Here is an 18,038-nt window from a genome sequence, read left to right on the forward strand (position 1 = left end):
TTTATTTGTTTACAAAAAAAGGGGGAAAACTTACTTTAAAAAATATAAGCCAATAAATCCCTGTTCCCACTGTGATGATGAAGAAAACATTTGCAAGGTCTCCGGCATAGAAAAGCAGAAACTTCATAACTGTCTTAAAATATAAAAATATGTTTTTGTAAGTTGCAGTGGAGTGACTTTTCACCCCCTAAGGAAATGATCAGAAAAGCGATTTCTAAACAGCTGCACTACTGTGTTTCCCCGAAAATACGACCTGTCCTCATAATACAGCCATGCCATATTTTTCTGGTGGGCAAAAATATAAGACCCCCGCATATAAGCCCCCTGGACAACCCCCCCCCTCCGGATAGGCAGAGCGCCGCTCAGCAACCTAGCAGTATCCTGAAGGTGCCAAGGTGCGGGAACCTGGGGGGAGGCAAAGGTGATTGCATTGCTTCGTGCCTTCGGGATACCGCTAGGTTGTGAGCAGCCCTGTGCCCAGCTGAAGAGCAGGGTTACCGGGCGGCTGCTCTTGCGAGCGGGTTCCCAAAGAGCCGGGCACAGCCTCAGGGTTGTGCAACACAACAGCCATGAAGCAACCACACTCACGAACAGCCATTCGCCCCTGAGGCTGTGCCTGGCTGTTTGGGAGCCCACTCGCAAGAGAGCAGCTGCCCAGCAACCCCAAAACAATAAACTCTTCCCCCATAATAAAGCCCAAGCCATATTTTGTAGGTAAAAAGAAAATAAGACCCTGTCATATTTTCGGGGAAACACTGCACATCTCAAGAGATTTGACATGCAGAGGCTTCACATGCAGGAAAAGTTCAGATTTTGCAGAAATGGATAAATTAATTTCTTTGATTAGAGAAAAGACATTATCTACTTTTATTACTGACTGGAAGCCTCTTATAAAATATTTGTATAATAATAAAAACTCATTTTCTGTCACTGATTGCATTCCCTATCATCAACTAAAGTGAACTGAAGAACTTTCTTGAATGAGAAGCGAAACTTCTTCAAAGAAAAACAAGACAGTCCAGTTGCCTCTTGAAAAAGCACCTTTGGGAAAACTATGACCTGGATGATGAGAATCTCCTTGAACAATAATAAAAACATGAACTTATGATTTATGGTTTTGATGACTAGATAGAATAGATTATAGAAAGTATTATGACGTAACTTTAGAGAGATGTCAAAATATATTTGTACTTAATTGCTATGCTATCAAAAGGATCAGATGCCACTTCTTCATATTGTTTTCTTTTCTATTTGTCTTTAACTTTTTCCTTTTCTTGCAACATTTTGCTTTCTCGTTTCTCCTTTTAGTGTCTATTAGTCTGCGTTAGCTTTTAGGTTTTTATTTAAAAGTTTTAATAAAATTTATCCTTGGACAAATATTTAGGGGCTTCACAGCTGATTTTTTGAAAGTATCTATAGGAGAGATAACAATCCAGCACCCAAATGTGGAAGTATATTTAGGAAATAGTTTTCCATATTTCTTAAATTCAAATAAGCCAACATAAGACATGGATATAATACTGTGCTGCTCTTACTGTATTACATACAACCATGTCATTAAAAGTGGGTTGAAAGAACGCAGGAATAAGGCAACACTGCCACAAAGCAATATTCTTTGCTAAAATGAAAATTAGAATGCCAGGTTATTTGGAAGTAATCCTTGTTATGAAGAACGTAGAGGGCTCTTTCCATTCAGAGATGAGTGATTCAAAGAATCCTGCTGTTTTTCATGAAATTTACTATTACACATACATGTTAGGATTGCAGTTTTGTATACAAACTATATTGACACTGGAGTTTCCAGTTTGATGCTGTTAATGCAGTCCTTACATTCCTTAAAGTTGTAATCCTGGCATAAATGTGCATTCTAAAATATAATTAAAGTGAATAGGATTTATTTTTATTAAATGTGACCCTAACATCAGTGTGATATAGTACTAAAGTGTTATGTTTAACCAGGTCAGCTTTATGTTGCAGGAAAACTAAATAATACTAGAGAAACTAAGACATCCAACTGTCCATACCTGTAAATCAATCATGGGGCTTCCTATACGCCTTTTCCAGCCAGCAGTCTTGAGAAGGGACCATAGAACTGCCAGGCCGCCAAGAACACCTAATGCTATCTGCAGGAACAAGTAAGCAAATCATATGGTTTTGCTTATGGAAAGGAGCAGACAAGTTTCAAAGAGATTAAAATTTGGTGGGAAGGGAATGCTTACATCAGTGTGAATGAGCGCCTCTGACTGGTTCATTTCGTAGTCGACTGAAAAGGAAACCTAAACAGTGAAATTGTTAGAATGTTAAGAGAATAATTTCACAAACTAAATCACTTGTACTTGATCACCAACAATATGTATACACACAAACAATACACACATACACACACACACACACACATATGGAAAATTGAGGCACAAAATATCACCACCACAGACTATTGGGCATGCTTTTCTTATATGTGACCCAGAGTCACATTTGTGAGATGGATGGCTAAATATTAAGCATAATTATGGGAGAAATAAGAGACTTTAATCAATGTTTAAATAAATCAGAATGGGTATTTTGTGAGAATGCATCAGTCTGTAATTATTCATTTTAATGGCCATTCAATAAACTGGATTAAACCGATAAGAACTTAATTCTCTATTCTAAGCTCTGACTTAAAAATATGTAAAATGCTTTTTTCAGTTAATTTTTAAACCTTTATAATGATCAGTTTCCAGTTTATTGAGTTAGTGGAATTATTTATTCAGTAGGCTCTATCTTGGTTATGCCTGGCTAAGTTACTGTTAAATTTAGGTGAGAGGCAGGGAAGAGCATTTTGTTGTTGCGAAGTCATGTCCGACCCATTGCGACCCCATGGACAATGTTCCTCCAGGCTTTCCTGTCCTCTACCATCCTCTGGAGTCCATTTAAACCCATGCCTACTGCTTTGGTGACTCCATCCAGCCACCTCATTCTCTGTCGTCTCCTTCTTCTTTTGCCCTCAATCTTTCCCAGCATTAGGCTCTTCTCCAGTGAGTCCTTCCTTCTCACTAGATGAGCAAAGTATTTGAGTTTCATCTTCAGGATCTGGCCTTCTAAAGAGCAGGGTTGATCTCCTCTAGGACTGACCGGTTTGATTGCCTTGCAGTCCAAAGGACTCACAGGAGTCTTCTCCAGCAGCATAGTTCAAAGGCCTCAATTCTTTCGCGCTCAGCCTTTCTTATGGTCCAACCTCCACAGCCATATATGGCAACTGGAAAAAACATAACCTTGACTATATACACTTTTGTTGGCAGGGCGATGTCTCTGCTTTTTAGTATGCTGTCTATATCTGCCATAGCTTTCCTCCTCAGAAGCAAGCGTCTTTTAATTTTTTGGCTGTAGTACCCATCTGCGGTGATCTTGGCACCCAGGAAAATAAAATCTGTCACTACCTCAATTTCTTCCCTATCTTTTTGCCAGGAATTGAGAAGGCCGGATGACATGATCTTAGTTTTCTTAATGTTGCGTTTCAAGCCAACTTTTTCACTCTCTCAAGATGATAAGGAAGAGCATTACTTTACCATTATATTTTCAGCATTAGGATTCTGTATGAGAACATCACTGTAGGCAATTGTTATCAGAGGTGGATAGATGGCTCCCCTTTGAGTGTTCCGCACTAGACGAATGCTGCAAAAAGGAATGCAATGGAGCGTTAGCTAGAAAATCGCAATTGGCACCATTGGAAGTAAGGTAACAACTGTGTAATGTGTAATCTCTTTACAGACTGTTTTGTTTTGTTTACACTTATTTTCTTTTTCACTATATGTAATGTGCCTAGCATCTCTTTTTTTAAACAATCTCATCATTATTTTTAACTCCCAGAACTTTTGTTACAGAACTATACTTAAATATTCTTATTCACTATAATAAAAGGTGTTATTATTATTATTACTGTTAATGGAAGGTAGGCAAAGGCAGAGACTGGGAAGAAAAGGTGACATGGGGTATACATCACAGAAGAAGGCAGAAGGAGGGAATGTGGTGCATTGGTGTGTTCTACAAATTTGGCAGAACCTTTCTAATTTTGTCTTGGATGAAATTCAGAAGAACTGAAATATTCTGTTTCTGGGTTAGCAAAACTGCAATCTACTTGGCCAAACTTCCTGGCCATGGTGTAAGAAACATATTTCTGTTTGTATACATTCTTCTACAAAGTACAGATTATAAAATTAAGACAATACATTGGTCCCATGTCTCATCAACAGCACTTACTTTTATCAATGATGGATGGCTATAGTGTAGCAAGTCAAATATGAAATTAGCTTTGCTTTGCAGTCCAAGTATGTATCATAGCATTTTTAAAGCTACTTACCATTTCACTGTTTAAGGTAGCAAGTTCCCTCTTCAAGAGTAAAATTTGCCATAATGATTTCCTGAAATTTTCATTTAGGCTTATATTGTACATATAGGCAAAATATTTGTTTGGACTGAGGATGTAATTGTCAGCATGTGATGGAACATTTTTAATCTATGACCACACTTTATGTAGAAAGAGCAGGATAAATTCCAATGAATTCAACAGAGCTCCCATTTGAACAGATATGTGGGGGTTTTGATGGTTGGAGGGCACTGGGCCATCTTATTTCCCCCCCCCCCCCCTCACAGCAAACTAGTATGTTGGATCAAAGAGAATTCAAAATTGAATTTGGAAATTTACAACTGGGCAGCAACCTATTCAAATTTTATATAACCTTACCTTATTGCTATTTTACTGGCAATTCGGATTACTTTTGGCTGGCTTTCTAAGTCATTTTCTCGGCCACTTAAGGTATCCACCAATAATATACGCCGTGTCAAAAACCAGTTATTCACATTACTGCCTTTGAAAAACATGCAAAATTACAACTTTAGACAAAAAAAACTTTTAGGTAATTACTGAAAGAGAAGGAAAAATAAGGAAACTTGCATTATTTATCACTAATATAGAACAATGATAACAATGATATAAATCATGTTGAGTAACTTTCAGTTGTTCCATATTATTAAATATATTTTAATATGTTTACTTTTAAAACTAAAATAACAACTGAAATTAGTTCAGGAGCACATGTGTACTACTTTTCCTTCTCCCCTAGCATAGCTGCCCTAAGTTTATGATTCTGGTTTTAATTAACTATAGTTAACTTTATGTCCAAACCCTGATAATCTGTGGCTGGCCTTATAGTTTACTGAAAACAACTTAATTTCAAACAGTCATTTACAAACTAGTTTTTTCAATAACTTTGTTAAATTAATCATGCGTAAGTATAAAGATTCAGTTAACTGAAACTGAATTAACACTTCTATCCTCCTATTGAGAGAGCTGCTTGAAAAGAGAAGGAATAGGGAGATTTAAGCCTCATTCTTGTGTTTTATTCAAATGAGGCCATTGTGTATGAATGAGGGTTAGAGTGCCGAGTTACTGATAAATAGTAGCAATAATTTTGAACAACAAGACAATGAAATCATACATTTATTACATCTACTTTTTATCTATAGAATCACTGTGATAAATCAACAGAATATTCTTACCTTGGTTCACAAATATTTCATTATATTTAAGATTCACATTTAATACTGGCACAGCCCAAAGATAATGCTGTCCATCTTCTTCATCATGATATTTGAGGAATATATCATAAAATACTGGTTCAGCATAATCCTTTAAAATTTTGGCAACTGAAATTGTACACTGTATCAAAAGAGTAAATGAATGTGTAATGTATTTTTTTTTACTAACATCCAAGACAACTCAAAAATGGAAAACATTTTAAAGGAAAAATCTTTCCCCTTAAAACATGTACCATATTATTTTGAAGCAAGCAGAATGACAAAACAAAGAGATAATACAAACGACTTCAAAAGTCTATATACAACTATAAAGTGCCCAGGCAGATTTTGCTGGGCACATTGAGTAGGACATGAGAGTAACAGCTTCCTTTTCACTATTTCCAGTACTTGGCAATTTAGAAGCATTCTATGTCCAAAAGTTATTGAGAACTTTATTCTCAATCAATTGGGCTTATTTTGATAAGGTGGACTCAATTACCAAGAGCCATCTTGCATTCCACAGCCTGATTCCCTGTAGAAAGAAGTCCCCTTTTCTGCCTATTTTGAATCTTCCTCTAATGACCTTAAATACATACCAATGTTATGAGAAAGAGAGAAAAGGCAGACTTTAAACTTAGAGTTCAGGGCCTTAATTATGTCCCTCATGTTTTTCCAGTAAATGAATAATGGCCAAGCTGTGTAACTTTTCTGTATGGGAAAATTCAGGGTGTACAATTTGCTAACAAGGCACTTTTCTGTCATAAACAGTGGATAGATGACAACAGCCTCACCCTCGTTACACTCACAATATTACCGTGTTTTCCCCAAAATAAGACACGGTCTTATTTTCTTTTCACACATAAAGCAATTAGCCTTATTTTCGGGGAGGTCATATTATTTTTGAGGTACAGGAGGCGGCAAGTGTGGTCACCTCATGGCTGCTGCTGTGTTGCAATATTTTTGGGAAGGGCTTATTTTCGGTGGAGGGCTTATTTTAGTGCATGCGCTCAATAGCCCGATTGGGCTTATTATCTGGGGAGGTCTTATTTTCGGGGAAACAGGGTACATTTTATCAAAGTATTATTTTTTTTGTATCATCAGAAGAATATTTATAGCTTGGGGTTGAAATGATGGTGTTCTCTGAGCTTGGTTATTTTCTTGCAGACATTTCATTATCATGCACTGAAGATGTTACCTAATCTGGGTAATGAAACACCTGAAAGAAAACAACCAAGCTCAGAGAGCACTAAGGACACCTTCTTTTTTGTAATCAAGGAACCCTTGATAATTTGCAAAACTTCAACAAAGGGGTTCCCCCAAGTCTCCTTCAATCTACTCTTGGGAAGATTTATCCATTGGGAAAGGTAGTCTTTGTTTCTGCACTGTTTCTAATGCTACAGTAATGCTACTGAGATACTGCAAATACAACTTTTCACAGCAATTCAGATATGATTTATATAATAGCATTATGATACATTTTTATGTTTAATGCCCATCTAATGAGCTGTAGAACAAAATCATTAACATTTTCACTGAGTTAAATATCTTAAATATTTCAAAATGTGATAGTTAAAAAAATTAGTAGGTTTAGAATAGTGATGTTCCTCTTTCAGTATGTTAAGCATTTCAGTATTTTATAGTTAAGTAAAAATATGAGGAAAAATAAAACAAAGAAAAAGAGAAAGGCATAGAATGATACAATTGCATACATAGCAGGGTAATGTTAACATGCCTATGTTAATACTTTTTTTAAAAAAAAGAATGTTGTTATTTGTGTTGGGTAAGTTTTACACTGACATGAGGATTATAGTAAAAATTCAAAATAAATTTAATATGATTGAAATAAATATAAAAAAATAATTTTAAAAATAGAAAAATTGTCTATAAGGAAAAGCATTCAAGCAGCTACCATCTTTTATTCTCCCACCTCTTTTTTCTCTAAGTATTACTTCAGTATTTTTATACTATGCCTTATACTTCCACAATCATTACTTATTTATGTTTAAGTTAATTTTAATTTTAAAAAAATCAATAGGACAACCCTCAAATTTAACACTGAATGAATTGCTGATGGTGTTTTTGAGTGCACTTTCAGGAAGTACTGATTTTTCATGCCTTGCTGATTCTAAAAAGCCCTTTTATTCTAATATATTTGGAATTCAGGCATGGCTTAAAAACCAATAATACCACCAAATTCTGAACTGCAAAATATGCAGTATATTACCACTTCTTAGTTAAAATTATGTGATCTCCAAATGTAAACTACCAGACTATTTTCAGTTGTGTTAATGGTGTGACAATCCAGAAAGATCTTATTTTTGTCAGTCCATGTGAGAGCATGCAATTTTACACAAGAACAGCAAAACAATTGGACATTATTTTCTTCTCTAGCCTTAATTAATGTGTATGTTATGAATCTTAAAAACAAAACAAAACTATGCTTACCTTTTGTTGGTAGGTTGTTCCAAACTTATAAGCAGCATTCAGCCTAATTAATGTGTCTGGACAAAGCTGTTTTTTAAAAAGAAAATATTTAGCATTCTTCATTATAATATGCTCAGGCTTTTAAACAAATTTTACATTTATTCCTTTTTTTTTTTTAAAGGTAGAGGAGTTATGCTTACATGAAGACAAAGTGCAGTCCTTATCACTTTGGATTTTTAATTGATATGAAGTACTACTGGTAATCTTTGACTTATGACCATAATTGAGCCTGTGACAAGTCATGACAGCCATCAAGAGGATCATAATGGGACTGCTCCCAATTTTATGACCTTTTTTTCCAATGGCCGTTAAACAGACACAGGATTGCAAAGCAAACAGATTATTTGCTATGGGGATTTTTTTGCTGGAAACTGGAAATAAAGAAGCAAACCTTAAATGTAGGCCGGTTGCCAAGCTCCCAAATGCAGTTACATAACTGAATGTGTGTGGCTGTCAGAACTGTGTGTTTGGGTCATAAGTACCTTTTGTGGGGTTCATCGTAAACTTGAATGGCCACTAAGCTTGTAAATTGAGCACTAATTGCACCAGGGATATCAAAGCTATCTTTATAGCTTTAAAATTTAACAGTTTGAAGGAATTTTTCTTTTCCTCTCCTTTTTACTCTCTGGAAACTTAGGAAGAGTCCCTTCTGAATTGCTTCCTATGCCCTGAACCTTCTGAATTCTGGGATAATTTTTACATGATGGTTCCCACTCTGCAGCTCTTCCTCTTGTCTCCCAAGGTCATTTCCACATACCATTATTGGTAATCCTCAACTTAAAACCATTTGTTTAATGACTGTTTAACCTTATGTGCTGAAAAAAAGTGACTTATGACCGGTTCTCACACCTTTTACCACAACAGCATTCCTGTAGTCATGCTGGAAAATTCGAGGAAACTCAAGGAAAATTCGAGTCAAAATTCAAGGATTGGCAACAGGTAATATATTTAGGATGGTTTTAGCACCCTGGGGTCACGGACCATTTGCAACCTTCTCAGGGGGCTGCTAACAAGCAAAGCCAATGGGGAAAGCCAAATTCACTTAACAATAATGTGTTTGGTTTAATGACCACAGCAAAAAAATCATAAAATCAGATGCAGCTTACGGTACTTAATGACAACTGAGTGACAGACGTTCTGGTCCCATTTGTAGTCATAGGTTGAGAACTACCTGTACAGTATCCTACCAATGATTTCAGAAAGCTACACAAAGCTAGGCCTCCACACACTTCATATTTTGAGTCTATGCTGATGGGACTCAAAATGCAAACATGTGGATTCATAATTAGAAATGTAGCAGTAATGTCACTGTCTCCATGGAACTACTTCTGGGACTAGAATAGACTAAAACCGATTCTTCCCCATCCTACTTCTTGGACATCCCTGTATCTGCTTGGCACGCATGATGATGGGAGAAGGAAAGCAAATGGAAGTTCACTTACATAACATTACATCTAGTCTTGTTTAAATTCATTCAAGGCCTTTTTTTTAACCATGACAAATTTGTTCTACTAGATTTCAATAGAAAAGTTTGACTAAATCTGATCCTATATTCCTAACTCAAATTAATACAAGGTGATGTGCTCTTCCCTTACCTGTAAAAGACCATCTTCTACATGTTGCCATTTCAGAAAATTTCCCATTGCATCGTATGAAGCTGCAATAAAATTTAATTTTACATCCTGTAAAAAAAAAGGTGCTTTCAAGATCTAGATTATTGCATTTTAGGCACATCTTTTACACAAGATCAAAAAGAAAATCAGAATGTTATTAATATTTCATGTTGTGATTTACAACTGTATAAGAAAAGCTATCATAAGAATTAAGTACTAATTATAAATCCCTACCACTCCACTTACTTACCATATGGAAACATTATCATGGAGAGGCAATCGTTACTCCCTTATTCTAAAAATATGAAAAGGAGTAATGGCCATAATTTTAATATAAAGAAGTGTTACAACTTACCAATGTAGACCTGCAACTATAAGATAGAACTCTCTCAGCAAAACAGATAACATGGGGATATATTAACTTTTAGATCTTAATTAAATGCATGATTATTCATATTGTATAATGTGCATATATATTATTATCAATTAATGTGTGCCTATCATAAGTACGCTTGAAAATTCTCCCTCTTGCCTAAAATGTTTCCAAGAAAAAAAGTCTAAATTCAACAATAAAACTTCAGAGATGTTTATGTGAAGTAAATAAAATTAGTATATGAAAAATTAAATCCTATTAAATAAGCTGTTTTGACCCAGCATGGGTGCTTATTTCTCCTTCAAATAATGAATACCTGAAAATAAAAACATCTTGGTCATTTCAACTTATACGAAAGAGGTCCAATATAACTGTAAAACAGATATTTTTAACGGTCTATTTTTAAGGTACACATTCAAAAGTAGTCTATACCAGCGGCCCCCAACCTTTTGGGCACCAGGGACTGGTTCCGTGGAGAGAGGTTTTCCCTTGGACTGGACGGGGGCATGGTTTTGTGTGTTGCCTGCATCCTGTGGATGGGATTCATTTGTTTGTGCAGCCTGATTTTTGGTATGCAGTAGACTGGTGCCAATCCACAGACCAGGGACTGGAAACCCCTGGTTTATACTACAATAAATGACAGATCCTCAAGAAATGAACTAATACATTAAAGTAGACCCCTGGATAAATTAAGCATTACAAAACCACATCAGGGACAAGTCTACATTGAGAAAAAAAGAGTTTTTACTGCAGGGAACCTACCTCTTTTTCTTTAAAAGTGAAGCTAGTAGGAAACTCTGTTCCATCAAGAACCTGGGATGCTAAGCCTGGTTGGTCACCATAGAATAGCCATGGAAGAGACTCTCTCCTGCAAACAATTATTCAGGGTTTACTGCAACCTACCTATGACAAAAGCATATAGCGTACAATTCAAAGAGATGACTGACAAAGACAACCTACCAAAATGATATTGAATGAACAGTACCAAGTCCAACCGTGTTTGCAAACACATATTGAAACAAACCACATGCATCAGGAGTGGCAGAGCTCAAACTGTTCATGTTCATAACACACATATTCCCCAAGGCTTGGCAAGATGTAAGATTGGAATATAACTGAAAGAAAATAAGCCAACAATTATGAATAGAGTGTAAATTATATAAAAGATTTAAAAAGAAATCAACGTGAATTCTGTGAATTAAAGAAAACAAATGGGTTGTTTTCTAACATTATGTGCCATACAGTTAGTCCCTGACTTACAATCCAACCGATAACAGAATTTCTGTCGCTAAGCAATGTGGCTGTAAAGCAATGTGACTGCATTGTTATTGAGGGCAATCCCTGTCATCCCAGTTGCTGCAATTGGCCATGTGACCCCAGGGTGCTGAAACCATCAACTGAATTCAATGGTTGTTAGGTGAGTTTGTCACAACCGTCAGTGGGGAAGCTAGCGGAAAGTTCCAGGTGGCTTGTAAGCAAGTTAGCAGGCAGGTAAGAGGTTGCTACAGGGTAGGGTGGGGTCGAAGGGGGTGCATGTCAATGGAAGAGAGATGTGAAGAGATTTGGAGAGGGTGCACGAGAGGTGTGACAAGGTTTGGGGGTGTGCATGAGGGTGCAAGGCAGGGATGGAGGGTACAGAGGATGTGTGAGTGGCCAGCACAATGTGAGCTCAAGGGCTCTGAGGGAGGGTGCGTGGGTGAAGATGACTTAGCTCAGCAACTTGTGCCCGTTCCTGCTGGCTTCCCCACTGACATTCTGGGGAAACTGGCATGGAAGGTTGAAAATGGCTATCATATGATTACAGGGCATTGGTCCTAAGTGTGAGCCTCTTGTCAAGGGCTAAGATTGTGATCACATGATCACAGGGATGCTGGGATGTGACATTACACTTAAGGACTGGTTGATTAGAGATGGAAATTCTGGTCTGAACTACTACTATAACTTAAGAACTGTATAAAGTATATATGGATTAGAAATACTTAGCAATAATTTTGATCAAAGAGAAAATTAATTTAATACATACCCAGCAAGCAGCTGCTGATGCTTGAAGATGTTTATAAAACCATTCTGATCTTAATGTGATGCCCTAGAAATGGAATGGTTCAAATTGTTACAAGTTTGTTGTTGTTTTAACTATTTAGTCATGTCCGACTCTTGGAGACTGTATAGGCCATTGCTCCCCCTGATGCCCTGTCAACAGCAGCTTCTTTCAGTTGTTGGCTGTTCATCTTTGTATCAGTTTTACATGCTGATCAAGTCAGCATATTCTTTGCATGCCCTTTCTTCTTGTTCCGCTAACCATTCCTAGCATCACTGACTTCTCGAATGAATTTGCATGCATGTTAAAGGTATCTTACTATAATTCTACAAACATCTGCTCATGAGTCAGTTCCAGATATAAGCAAAAGATTACACTCTCATGACTTTTTCCTTCAAAGAATCAGCAACATTTGATGGTAACCAAAATTAAATTTAATAGTGGTTTTCAAATACCTAAAAGCCTAACAAGACTTTGGATACAGATTTATAAAGACAACTTCTGAATGAACGTCATAGGAATTTACAGTATCGGGTTTCTTACATAAGAAAATTCATTAGTAAAATCAAATCTGTTGGTGGATTTTCATTCCCTAGATGCATTCAAATGGAGGTTGGAAAGATATGACACCGATGTTTTGACAACGATTTCTGCACTGTTGGATTACATGGTCAAGTAGCTTCTTTTGACTTTTGTGACTGTCGTTAATATTAAACTTAGCTTTTATGTTAATATACTGCGGGTAAAAATAATGTATTTATGTAATTGTAGGAGCTTAAAATCAACAATTCTTTTATGTCCCGACTCCAATGCTTTTATAAATTGTATAAAAATGTGACTATAACTTACTAGTTTTCCAAATCGAACAGTTGTAATTCCCTTTGGAGGGAAATTTCCAGTGCTTGTGAAACATAAACCTCCTGTCTGAAATTGAAAATAAATAAATCTTGTCATGAACATATATATTTTAAAGGTAGAGGTCTTATCCTAGAGAAGTCCTTCTAAAAATAAGAAAGTTTCTTTTATATTGAAGATCCAATAATAGATGCAGCTCAGACAGACAGCCACTTGAATTTCAGTAATTCACCATTTATGTGAGTGTCCTATCCTATCTCCCATTCAAAGCAGCATGAGGAAAGAGTTTTGGAGGATGTGTATGTCTCACTTTAGTGAACATTCCACTGATATCTAGATTTAGTACAGCAGCCCAATTCAGATTTAGGCATGCAAAACCTAACTCCCACCCCTTCCACCACAGTCCCATGTATGTCCTGCAAAAACTCCAACAAATGGAGAATGTTATATGGAATGGGTGGAAGCTGCAGTAGAGTTGCTGCACTACAAATGGACTGGACCTGAAAGATAAATGGTTCTTCCACATGATTCTAGAAGAAACGGTGAAAAATAAATGCAAGCAGCTTATGTGAACAGCCTCAATATTCAATACAAAGAACTATGATTACTTATTAAATGTATACCCCTCCTTGGTGCCCAAAGAACATTGAAAGCAGCTGTTTTTTATTATCTGTTGTTTGTTATACTTACTAAAATGTTTGGCTCAGAACAGCTACATGATTTGTTAACACTGATGAACGTTGGTTGACATCTTTTGCACCTACAAAAAATAAAATGAAATGTGGAGAATGTACATAGAGTTTAACATTACATAATCTTAAATAAAGGATATAATGGTTCTTAGGTTAATAAGCAACATGAATATACAGTATCTCCCAGTATCATGGCAAAGTTATGTACTGCACTAGACTTAAATCAATGTTGAAAAGTCAGCCTGCAAATAGGGTTGAATTTACATTTGGCAAACATCAGTTTTATTTCAATTTTGCAAATTTAATGAGAATAAATAAGAAAAGCCAATGTTGTTTCCTAATTTAATATACATCTTATGTAAATAATATACTTACATGTTATTTAATGTGTTTGCAATTGAAAACGACTCTTCCTTTCCATCACACTGAACACATAATGCAGCTTTCAGTAGTGAACCATTAATATTTCTTTCCACTTAAAAAAAGTACAAGAATATTAGTAATAATATTACTATAGATAGAATATTATACTTAAATATAATGGGTAATGTATGAATACAATGTATATTTAAAATGTATTTTTAAAAATAGCAAATCCAGAAAATTCAGTTGATATACGACTCCCAATTTGGAGATCTCAGTCATGATCTTTCCAGGAATTACCCTGAATAATGAAAAATTAACTGTGCAAATATGGAAGTGCTTTTCATTCATGTGTGATCACTTATTTCCACCAGGTATTTTATAGGAAAAATCAGCTTGCATGTTTTAAAAGTAAACTTTATATTTAATTATGTAACAACAAAACTATGTTGTAAGTCTCTCGCAACACTATTCTATGTTGCAACTTTCATCAAAGAGAAAAATGATATCATAATCTAACTTGCTGCAAGAGTATAAATTCAGAGGAAGAACATATTTTCAGAGAACAGATTTTATTTTCAATTTGGGAAAATAAAAGAGCTCAGGAAAAGATCCTGAAAACCATCCAATCAAAGACACTGACAGCTTGTGTAACACAGCAGGTTTGCTTTGCGTAAAACTATCAGTGATTTCCAAACGAGATGTTTTATTTTAGCAAAGAAGAAAATAGCCATTAAAATTACATTCAGTTATTATTTGGAATAGTGGATCTGAAAAAAAACATGCATGGTTTTATTTTTAAAATCTAAATTGGAAATATATAATTATATCCCTTTTTTTCTTGGAATAAATAAAACTTCACAATTTTTCATCTGTTCACTGAACTAAAATGTTAAAATGTACCTCACATATATCTTTCTACATAAATTTGCCTGGAAATATAAAAATATAATCATAAAATAATTTTCTAAAATTCTTACCTAGAATCTCATTATTAGCGCATATACATTTTCCTTCTATAGTTAAGCCACTAGGACAAATAATGCAGTCCCATCCATCTTGAGTAACTCCATTCTACATAAAAGATTAAACTTATTTAAAACTCACTTTAAAGCTTGTAATGTAAGACAAACAAAATTTTTCTACCTACTTTTTCTAACAGAAATATTTTAGGTTGATTTTACCATGGTTTCTGGACATTTTTCACACATAATAGATGTTCCATCTTTATCAAAAACTTTTTTGAATCCTGGAAGACAATCACACGATGTACCTGAAAAATACACAATATCTTGTTGTGTTAACTGCTTCAAATTAAAATATTTGGTTTAATAAAGATATGACTGAAAGAGATCTCTTAAATTTCTCTATGTTGCCTTCAAAAGTTTTTAAGGAACCTTACAACAATTACAGTGGGTTTTCTGGTTAACGATGTATTGTGGAAAAATATGAGGAAAAATCATAATGATAGCTTACTAGTATTCCAGGCCAATAAGATATATTCAATTATCAAGGTAGTTCTTGACTCACATTTAGTGACCATTTAAAGTTATAACAGCAATGAAAAAAGTGACTTATGACCATTTTTCACCTCTATGATCGTTGTAGTATCCCCCTGGTCATGTGATCAAAAATTGGATGCTTGGCAACTGGTTCATATTTATGATAAGCTTTTGCGATCCTTCTAACAAGTAAAGTCAATGCGGAAGCCACTTAACAACCGTGTTATCACTTAACAACTGCAATGATTCACTTAACAACTGACAAGAAATGTAAAATGGGACAAAACACATTTAACAAATGTCTTGCTAAGCAACTTAATTGTTTGGCTCAGTTGTGGTCATAGGTTGAGGACTATCTGCATTTGAAAGACTCTCTAAAAGTTCTCTGTCCAGTGCACTCTTTTTTATGTTTATTATTATTTCTGTTTTCATTGGTTTTAAATATTTTATGTTCATTGCCCAAAGAAGCAATTAAGACGTGGATGACTATATAAATTAAAGAAATAAACAGCAATCATTTTTCTAAAGTAATCTTCATTTTTCCTGATAGCATATTGGTTTGAGAGTAGGTATTCTATAGCAGGTTCCAACACAAGAGTCAAACCTGAAAAAAGAGGCAATCCCAAAAATTCAGAGAGAACTGATAGTGTCAGATTTTGAAATGTCCTTAACAAGGTGCCTTTAGTGGATTTCCACTGTCCTTCACTACTAGTAGGAATCCATTGATATTGAGATGAATCAATAGATGGAAAGGGGATTAAGTTTCTTCCCTTCTACCCAGGTGCCACATTTATTTCCCAAAGAACGAATCTACAGTTTAATAGCAATTAGGAGAAGTTGCTTTCCTTTTTCTTCCAAATATAATGCTCAAGATTAATGGAAGATAGGACTTAAATGTAAGAATGTGCCAATGTAAATATATACATGTAATGTTTCCACCCACCCATCTGCAATCTCCAGAGCTAAATAAAGTTACCTGGCCACCATCCAGAGAGAAAGTGAGTCAAGATGGTTCTACATAGATAATGAAACTTTCACTTAGTTCTCATTGTTCTTTGTGTATTACCACAATTTCAGCCTCTGAATGGCATAATAGTTGGCATTTGCCCAATAACCCCAGCATTTAGTATTTCTCTGTCTGGACAGAGAATGACTGTACAATCACAATCATTCCATGTACATATGGAAACGTATGACTAGTTTTTCTTCTTCTTCCCAATTACTTGTGTAAGAATTATTCTCTATATTATTCATGTTGTCTTGTATTTTCTGTTATGGATTGCACCAGAAGAGACTAAACCAATTTTGTTGTATATATGATGTACAATGACAATAAAGGTTGTTGTTGTTGTTATTATTATATAATTTATTCATTAAATATGAAACTCAGTCAACTGAACATTCAAAAAAGTATCACAAATACCATTGACTGGTGCTAATGGTTGATACAGGTTGCTGCCCCTGTCCTAGGTATCAACCAGGTACTTTCTTAAGATGAACGATGCTCCAAGTAGCAGAGTGTTTTGCAGTTCCACTGGAGTTATTGCAGGAAGCTGCAATTTCTTGATGTGTTTTATAAAATCCTTGGACATGGTACCAAGTGCCCCGATGACAATGGGTATCACTGTTTTATAAATAATAATAATAATAATAATAATAATAATAATAATAATCACAAAAGATCTTGCTCCAGTAAAATATATGGCACTTGTTGACTGCTTCTATTTATTCACACACCCTCAGCATGAAACAAGAAATGGAAAACATCAGGCTTGATGTTCCTATTATCCAGGGGGTTGTCCTTTTATTAACAAACAAATCATTTGCTTGTTAATATACACATTTTGAAGCAATTTCACCATTTTGCTTACTGGAGGTGATCCAATGACAAGGAGCAGACTCTTCCTGATCTGTCCATTAGTTACACAATGACCAAAAGATGCTAGGTGATCAAGCACCACTATTAGTCATCTGCTCTTTTGGGAAAATAAATGTACATGCAATTCTACATTCACTTGTGTTCAAGAAGGTCCACTGAATTCAGTGCAACTTCTGAACGGACCTTTTAAAAAACTCCACCCTCCATCAGGCTGAACCTTCAGGTAGTCTCACCCTGAGCGCTTTGCTTCTGGAACTCCCCACAAGGTCTGCAGTCTAAGCTGGCGATGTCGAAGTACTGAGCCCCAGTGCAGCTCTGTGGGTCGCGCAAGGGGAGAAAGAAGCCGCGTCCCGCGCTCAACGGGAGCATCACCAGCATCGCGGCCAGCCACCACCGCAGCGTCGCCATGGCTACTCAAGCTTCGAGCCCACCCAACCCATCGAGAACTCCCTGGTTGGAAAGGCGGGTTTGAACTACAACTACGGAGCGGCAAGAGGGTTAAAAACAAAGAATCGCAGGAGTACATTTTCTCAGTCTCTATTATCCCGTAAAAGTATCGAGAGGTCCTGCGGCTCATTCAACGAAAGGCGGATGAGGTTCAATTTTAGATGGAATCCTTGCAACTGAAGATTACATTTCAATCATTTGATAAGTGAATAGCAGCCCATGAAAGCAGTCATAAT

General features: G+C 35.8%; 1 protein-coding gene across 1 annotated transcript in view; it reads right to left on the reverse strand.

Moving 5' to 3' along the window:
• The window catches only part of TMEM67 (transmembrane protein 67), a 33,149-nt gene extending 15,290 nt beyond the window's left edge, over positions 1–17,859 (reverse strand). The window contains exons 1-17 of the mRNA XM_014059103.2: positions 17,589–17,859; positions 15,159–15,247; positions 14,955–15,048; positions 13,987–14,086; positions 13,610–13,679; positions 12,914–12,988; positions 12,050–12,112; positions 10,987–11,141; positions 10,789–10,894; positions 9,636–9,722; positions 8,002–8,067; positions 5,539–5,698; positions 4,724–4,847; positions 3,549–3,654; positions 2,220–2,276; positions 2,025–2,123; positions 35–133 (exon numbers count right to left, since the gene is read on the reverse strand). Of these exons, the coding sequence (XP_013914578.2) occupies positions 35–133; positions 2,025–2,123; positions 2,220–2,276; positions 3,549–3,654; positions 4,724–4,847; positions 5,539–5,698; positions 8,002–8,067; positions 9,636–9,722; positions 10,789–10,894; positions 10,987–11,141; positions 12,050–12,112; positions 12,914–12,988; positions 13,610–13,679; positions 13,987–14,086; positions 14,955–15,048; positions 15,159–15,247; positions 17,589–17,763 (1,725 nt within the window). The 5' untranslated portion in view covers positions 17,764–17,859. The remainder of the gene's footprint in view (positions 1–34; positions 134–2,024; positions 2,124–2,219; positions 2,277–3,548; positions 3,655–4,723; positions 4,848–5,538; positions 5,699–8,001; positions 8,068–9,635; positions 9,723–10,788; positions 10,895–10,986; positions 11,142–12,049; positions 12,113–12,913; positions 12,989–13,609; positions 13,680–13,986; positions 14,087–14,954; positions 15,049–15,158; positions 15,248–17,588) is intronic.
• Between the last annotated feature and the right edge of the window lie 179 nt (positions 17,860–18,038).

This window comes from Thamnophis sirtalis, unplaced genomic scaffold (genome assembly GCF_051295495.1).
Source record: "Thamnophis sirtalis isolate CommonGarterSnake01/CBP01778 unplaced genomic scaffold, rThaSir2_p1.2 scaffold_2, whole genome shotgun sequence".
NCBI lineage: Eukaryota > Metazoa > Chordata > Lepidosauria > Squamata > Natricidae > Thamnophis > Thamnophis sirtalis.